Raw genomic sequence first — 8346 nt, 5'->3', positions numbered from 1 at the left:
CGTCGAAGTAAAATATTACAATACAAAACCGTTAAACCAATATAATTTGCTTGCCAGATTCGGCCACTGCATCTTATTTCGTGCTAACTAATTAAAAACTGATCAAGAAACATGATTTTAATGCCATTTTCTTCAACTATTTCGCTACTACTTATTGTCCTCGGTACGGATTCACTTTTTAAATTCAACCGTTAAAACAAGCTTTCAAAATATGCGTGCAATATATAAAACGGGAAAAAAAGAATACAGAGAGAGAGATACTTGGTAAGCAATTACTAATCAATGTTATAGCTAACTTCATTAAGAGAGATTGTCTTAATTTTTTGGCGATGACTAGAAGATTAGACAGGCAATGGCACAATGTACCGGTAATTTCGATTACCGACAAAGTCGACACGAAAAATAATTTCCAGAACGCATGTACTTTATTGTCAGGGTTTATTGTGTTTTTTTTGACAATATTTTGAGGGGAGGAAATAGAATGATTGAAGATGATTGTAGGTTTTTTAAGAGTCACGGTATGTTTGAAGGGAACTAAGGTGAAACATCGAACCGAAATGGGCTCCGTAATCTTTGAACCTGCGGTGAACCTTGACATTCGTTTAGCAGTGAAAGAAATTTTATTATTATTATCATTTGTTTTTTAACTCTTTTTATCTGGTTTTTTTTTTCTTTTTCTTTTTTCTTCTTCTTTTATCACATCTTTCATTACCAAAAAGAAAAACAGTGCCCGCCATGCAGTTACGACGACTGTGAATACCCGATAACTGCATTACTTTTTATCTCTTTTTATATGCACTTTGATGATTAAATATTTTTGAAAATGTTTGGATAGAAAAGCTTGCTTCTTATGAAACTGATCATTGTTTCCCTCGAGTTTTTTGTATCGCTAAATACGTATCGTGTAGCGTCTGCGATAAAATACGGTTTCTATTTTTAACCGTTTGATTTGAACATTCTATTTGAATTTTTGAGGCATCTTTTCAGTTTATATTTGAACTTTTCTAATAAGCAAGGCAGAACGACAAGCTGCTATATATACCTTAATTTCCACGAACCAGAAGGGATTCAATAACAACATTTGCTTTAAGAGTAAATATTATTTTACGAATGTACTTGAGTCGGTCCAAATTGTATAGATCTTTGACGCGATTATTTAATTTTGACTATAATTTTGTCATATTCAGCGTACGTGTCTGAAAAAAAACATTGTTTAGTTGTCTCTGCCGGGAAAATAAAGACAGAACACCTTTTAACTTTACGGAAATTGGAGTTGAAAAAATGACAAACATTTGTCAGAAAATAGGAATTTTGTACCGGTAAGAAAGTAAGACAAGTAGTCATGATCAGTTTCACTCGAACAAATAATTTTTGTAAATCAATAAATGAAGTTTTGACAACTTCAAAAGTGAAGGATAAAACTGGGAAAACGATTGAAAAATAGATTAATTGGACTGTTTCTTTTAGAAAAAATTGTAAATGATCTCATGATCAATTTTCATTTTGCAGTTTCGAGTGTTTTCGATTGCCGGCGCCATCTTTTATTCTCACTTTTTACTCTTATTTTCTCTTCTTTCTAGCGTTTTCGTTTAAAGCGTTTTGTGTTCTTTTTGTTTTAATTTTTTCCCTTTCTTCTTGTGATACTAAGACTATTTTCAAATACAGGAATAGTGGCAATCATTTTCACACCAAACCGACGAAGAATGATTGAAATTATGACCTTTCTTCCTTGTCCTTTTTTAGTTCCGTTCCTTATTCCTTTCTTTCTTCGTAGTCCATTTAAGATATTCTCGTTCTTCTTTTTAATGAGCTTGAATTCAGGCACAATACACTAAAAATTGTCTTGTTTAAGTTGTTGGCTTAGTGAAAGTTTAGCTGCAATAATCTAGATTTTGGCGTTGAAAAAAAAATTGAAGCTGGAAAATACACGCAAAGGAAATATCCAAAGCCAAAGGCAAAAAGTGCAAAGCTAATTTAACCAATTATCCTAAAAACTCAACAACAAAAAAAAAATTATTTATCAACTAAAAATTTATCTAATCCGAAAACAAAAATGAAAACGGGGAAAATTATTACTGGAATTATAGAATAAGTTGGACTGAAAAACCTCGTCGTTCTCTCGGTCCTGAAGATAAAATTTTTATCCCTTCATGATAACCTTCACGACGGAAACAACGCTTCGATGGTCGTCAAAATAAAAGCTAAAAATAGACCACTACTTCTACTCTTAAGTACAAAGGATGAATTTATTACAAAATAAGTAACATATATTTCAGAAAATGGTCAAATAAACCTGCAACTCTAGGGTTTTTTTTCTCCTTTCCGTTGTGAAGCGTTCCTGGTACGAATGTCTTAAACTGAGGGAAATCTTCTCAGTCGTGTATTATTTCTTTACAAAATTTATCAGTCAATGAAGACTTGGGAAAAAAAACAATTTTCTCTCCATTGCTCTTAATTTTTATTCTCTTTTATTCGATAAAACAGATTGGAATTCGAGATTTTTAAAGTAACATTAACGAAACATAAGCGATATAAGATTCAAACCAGAAGACTGTGGTTCTGAATTGGCAGTGCCGAATATGTCTCAGAGCTCCAAACTTACATTGTAAAACCAGTCGTTTATTTACAAAGAAGTGATTCATATTAATGATAAAGCTAGCAAATATTTATCTTTATATTAGTTACATTGAAAAATACCGAACTTGATTCCAAAGAAAACTAATTCGATAATCAGCAATATTGGCCATTTGAAATTTTCGTCTGAACAATTGATAATTTCTTATTTTAGGAGCAATCAGTGTAACCAGACGGCGTTTTTCATGGATTCAAAACATGTATTATCTACATATACATCAGCATTATCTGTGTCTGCTATATTATATACCAAAATCAATAATTCTACTTTACAATTTTAATTTTAAGAAATTTTGAGTCGAATGAAATGGTAGACAGACCTTTTAATTTCTTTCCAATATGTAAAAGGAAAGCAGAAATGAAAACTGTAAAATTGCAAATGTCGTTTAAAGAGTTTTTTTCTCTTGTCTTGCCTTTGACCAGCAAATCTTTTTAATTTTTTTTTTCTATATTCAGCCAATTATTTCTTTAATTAAAAGCATGTTCTTTGAATTCTGTTTTCTTCCTGAAAGCCCCACAGGCTGAATACATCATATAATGTCTGAGTGTCGATTCAAACCTTTCCACATACATACTCCAAATGTATTATATATGTACTTCCCAAAAGACCAATCTTATGTCTCAATTTGACTTACGACCATTTAAATTTGTCTGATTTATGCCCACATGTGTGATATCTTTTGAAGTCCAGGCTCATAATTCAAACATCATTTGGATCATTTTTTGCGTCGTTACTCTTTGTCAGGTTCACCTGCTGCCTTAGAAGAAACAACTTGCATCTCGAAAACAGAGCTAGTTACATCCGTGGTAGTTGGTGTTTGTAATATTTCGATTTCGGTAATGTTTTCGTTTATATGTATCTCTGTTGCATTGCTTCCGGCACAGACAGTGGGGATTTCTGCGTTGCCAGAATTTGACTGCGATGCAGACACACAATTATCCGTTATAGTTCTCAAATATTCCAAAATATCTTTTGGCTCTTCTTCTTCTTCTTCAGAACTTTTAGTGTTGATGAAGGATTTAATAGTTCGCGTAATTTCTTTCCTAAGTCGCCTATTTAGAAAGGTATAAATGTAGGGATTCAATAAAGGACCCAGGTACAACATCCAGGAAAATGCTAGCTCGGCCATGGGAGGGCAGAAATCCTGGCCACTATACCAGGACCCAATATTGCACACCACCATTGGCAATCGACTCGCAAGAAAACTACCAACGATAACAGAAACTGTAATTATTGCTTTGATGTTGCTAGTCGACTGGGCTTTTGCTACTGACGTGAACTGTCCATCTTTGGACGTTTGGAACTGGATATTCCCCGGTCTGATTTTTTTAGCGCTTTGCAGAGCAGCCCGTACACTCTTATGGTACATGACAATAATAGCACAAGCGGGTAGAATAAAGCTAATCATTAGATTGAAGAAATAATAGGTTCCCAACGCTCCACTCAATGTCCACTTGAATCCACAACGAGATTGCTGGGGAAGGAAAGAATAGTTCAGTTCTCCGATATTAAAAAGCGGTATGCTTGCCCAGAAGGCTGCCTGTACCAGCACAAATCCCACGACCCATAGTAAATGTTTTTCGGCGATGTTGGCAGTGTGGCTCATTGGATTCGCCAGTGAATAATACCTATCTACACTGATCACCGATGTTAGAGTCGCCGTAGCGATGTATAATGTCTGGTAGAAATAGCCATGGAAAGTGCAAAAGCCTTCGCCGAATTGCCATGAATGCTTCTTGTATGAGACAATCGAGAAGGGAATGACGAAAAGAGAAACTGAAAACTCCACCAATGCGAGAACGGCTACGAGAAGATTGCTCACAGTTCGTAGAGACGGCTTGAAGAACATAAGTAGGATGACAGCAAGATTGCTCACAGCGGCTAGAACATCTAGCAGAGAAAATATAACCACGAAACCAGTGTTCGCTTCGTAAAAGACCATTATTCAACGACCGAGTCAAAATCGTCTCGGTCGCCAAGAACAACACACTTTAGACGTCGTTTCTCCTTCAAAATTATTTGTATAAGTTAAACTCATGCAAAGAAACGATCTTTGAATTAAGTTAGCCCAGTGTGGTCCTCACTTTAGATGTTCACACAAAACAGTGTGCTTTTATTTGCGACAAATCAAAATCGGACCCCCCAAAAAATATAAAGAACTACGTACGCATGCGCTAAATTATAACATACCGATCCAAGCAAGCAATCACATCAAAATGCAGAAGTTGAGCCCAGAGTCTAGTTTGTTTTCGTCTTATTATTTTCTTCTTAATTAACATCTGCCATCTTGTATTTGGATTTCGCTTTTTAATGAAGCTACGCAAATGAGGCCTGAGGTTTTTTTGTTTGCCAAGTCTGTATAAAGTAATTCAGTCTGTCATTAAACCATATATACCAATAATTTTGACTTCAAAAGACAACTCGAGTTGGGAATTTCATTCATTATTCTACAGCTGTTGGTGTATATTCGTGTTATCTCAAAAAATCCTTGAGTTTGCCAACGCCTGGTAATTGATGTCATCGTTTGAGAACAATCAGTTAAAGACCTACACGCGTCACTAACATGGTTATTTTTAAAGTTCATTTCTGTGGACGGGACAGAAGTTTCGCGCGCGGCGCTGATCAATTATAATTTTGATGCAACTAATTCGTTTTATATTATCTTATCAGTTTCATCAAAATTGTGCCTTTTTATTTGATCTCATTTTATTTTATTTTGCTTTGTCTTTTTTATCATTTAACTTAAAATTCTTTTTTTTTTTTTTTTTTTTTTTCAGTTTGGTACAAAATTTTGCTTTATGTCATTCAGCTTTATTTCATTTACTCTCGCAGTTTATTTATAAATTTCTTTCATTTCTTTCTTTGATTTGAATTTCTTTATTTTCTTTGTTTTTAATACTTGCTTCGTTTGTCCATAGTTGATTAAGGTACTTTCTTTTCCTGTGTATACGTGCTTTATCATGTTATTAATCTCATTATGATTTATAAATCCAACACTAGCGGTCTATCATCAATGCTGCATTCTGATTGGATGATTTAATGTAGGCTATAAATAATAGCCTACTAGTATCGAAAAGTGCCGGCTTTGAAAGCCAAAAAAATGAATTTAACTTAATTCAAGACTTCTTTGCCTCTAAGTATTTGACCAACTAGTTGGATTTGACTCAAACAATTAGTCCTCTCACCATCACGTGGCCTATAAGTCAATAACCCATTCGTGCTCGAGGACTAATTACTAAATACATATGACGTCAAAAGCTTGTTTATGAGGGGGCCAGAGTGGTGAAGAACGATACGAATTTGCACTAATTTTACTCTGCAGCTGATTCGATATCTCTGATATGTCTTGTTTACGAACATTTTATATATTAACTGGTGTTTATCCTAATATATATATACGTGGTATTTGTTGGCTATATAGGTGGAGGGCAATGATGAAGGGCCTATGTTATTCCCAAGGGAACGAACAGGACAACTAAGCCAGCATTTGTTGGCTATGATGCCTTTCTGTGTTTTAAAAATACAATTTTTTCGCAGTTTTATTTGTGTATTTCTACGACCATGATTCCTTGCAACAAAACAAAGGATTGTTCTAATGTGACTTCATAGTGAGAGCAATTTTGCGTTCAATAGTATCCGAGCTTCATTTCTGTTCTTAGTTTCTCAGATTTTTAGTTTTGTGTGTGTGTGTTTTGCCTAAAGCAACAGCGCGTTTATCTTTATTTCGTGTAATGCTTGTCACAATAATATGCTAATATTATGCCTGGGGCTCTGACGTAGACTGGTTCAATCAAAATATACCGGTCACCGTACCACATCATCCGAGACTCGGTAGGTGCAAGCAAACTCTAGCCTGCGTCACATCCGGATGTGACGCAGGCTAGCAAACTCATTTTGCGATCAAATTGGACGTCTCATGTCTCAATTTTGAGTTAAGGCTCTCGGAAATGCGATTTCCATAGTTTTAAGGGTCATTTGTGGCATGTACCAAGGGAACTGCCTGCTTTGCCTTTATAGTGGCTACGGCCATGCAAGGAAACCGCTTTCGTCAAAAAAATAAAAAGGTCTGACCCTAGCTTAAATTATAAAAAAAGGTCATATTAGCACTGATATCCCTCTCCTTTGAAGCCAAGGCCTTCTCCCAATAAAAAAGGTACCTTCCACAAGAGATACAAATACTAAAAAGGATTTCAAAAATACACCTGTCTTATTAACCTTGAATGGGTTTACATTTTTAGATGAAGTTCATCTATCTTATCTATTTTTCTATCTATCTTTTTACGTCTTTATCATTGGCTTCAAAAGGCATGATTTTGATGAATCGGATGTAAAAATGGTGCTCTCTCTTAACTTCCTCTACCTGTACAGAGGAGGCGTCAATGGGCCAGATATAATAATTACGTAACAGATGACTTAACTATTAACAGAGTTAACTCTGCTATTAACAGCAGATTATATATATGATATATTCGTAGCAGCTCGACCTAAAATCGTTCATTAATAATGTCAGAAGAAGACATTTTGAGCTTCAAATTAAAGGCCGCGTTTGGACTCCTGTTTTTCAGATTTCTGGGTTTTTTTTATCACGACGAATTGGCCATTTACTGAATAGAATCATTAAGCAATTCCTGTCGATAGCGCAGCGAGTTATAGATTTATCAATCCGATGAATGAAAGAAGGTTGTCACCTTCCGAAACGCCATTGAGCTGTCGAATGTGAAAGATGTGAAAAAAACATTGAAATGGTCTACTACCATATTATCGTTGAAGTGCGACCCACGATGCTCAATGTCTTGTTGTTCGCCGACTAACATTTAAAAAACACTAAAAAACAATATCTTGATGGAGATTTTAGGCTGAATTAAATATATATTTAAATCTTTTAATTCTCTAAAATCTTGAATTTATCTGTGTAATATTCATAATAAAATCATGCCATATTTGAATCATACTTCAAGATAAAGCTCACAAAGGTTTCTCTTTAACCCTTAGTTAAGACGGTAATCCTCCTGAAACTGTTGCCCGCAACGCTGAATACCAAGGACGATCCCACTGCTACGAATCAATCAACCCCTGGAAATGTTGGCACAACGTTGAATACCAAGGACAAACCCACTACTAAGAGTCAATCAACCCCTTGAACTGTTGCGCAAAACGTTTAATACCAAGGACAAACCCACTGCTACGAGCCAATCAACCCCTGGAGCTGTTGCGCGCAACGTTGAATACCAAAGACAAACCTACTACTGCGAGCCATTCAACCCCTGGAACTGTTGCGCGCAACGATGAATACCAAGGACAAACCCACTACTACGAGCTTATCAATCCCTGGAACTGTTGCGCGAAGTTCTCAGAAGCTTAAACTTTTTTTATCAAATTTGATTGTGCGGAACGTCGTTTTGTTGTACTATTAATTCATGCTATAGTTGTCTTCCTCTACGTTTTTGCTAAATTAACTTGACATTTTGAATACAGTATCATAATGGTTATTGAACCTTTATTCAAACAAGGTGGCCCATTCAGCTAAAAGCTGGAATCCAGAGAGGGGTCCCTGTATAAGAATTTTGATTCAATCATTTCTATATTTTATAACAATTTTTTTGAAAGGTTATTTTCTCTAAACAGCATATAGTTTTCAATAAATCCTTTTTGGAATTTTTTTGCTGTCTACAACTAGAAAATATAAAGCCAACAAACACTGGAGACGGAAA

The 8346-nt window shown here is 35.2% G+C and overlaps 1 protein-coding gene across 1 annotated transcript; it reads right to left on the bottom strand.

Moving 5' to 3' along the window:
* Positions 1 to 2307: 2307 nt before the first annotated feature.
* Positions 2308 to 4818, bottom strand: LOC116295675 (G protein-coupled receptor 161B-like). Its single transcript, XM_031703573.2, has one exon. The coding sequence runs from the start codon at positions 4575 to 4577 to the stop codon at positions 3366 to 3368; it is 1212 nt and encodes a 403-aa protein (XP_031559433.2). The 5' UTR covers positions 4578 to 4818; the 3' UTR covers positions 2308 to 3365.
* Between the last annotated feature and the right edge of the window lie 3528 nt (positions 4819 to 8346).

This window comes from Actinia tenebrosa, unplaced genomic scaffold, assembly GCF_029948245.1.
Source record: "Actinia tenebrosa isolate PJP-AT-01 unplaced genomic scaffold, QUT_ActTen_1.0 PGA_scaffold3__52_contigs__length_22856419, whole genome shotgun sequence".
Lineage (NCBI taxonomy): Eukaryota > Metazoa > Cnidaria > Anthozoa > Actiniaria > Actiniidae > Actinia > Actinia tenebrosa.
The sequence above is the reverse complement of the archived record's forward strand: the minus strand, read 5'-3'. Positions and strand labels throughout refer to the sequence as shown.

What these genes read in the sequence shown, in the direction of transcription:
- LOC116295675 (XM_031703573.2), bottom strand. Translation starts at nt 4,577, where the DNA reads ATGGTCTTTTACGAAGCGAACACTGGTTTCGTGGTTATATTTTCTCTG.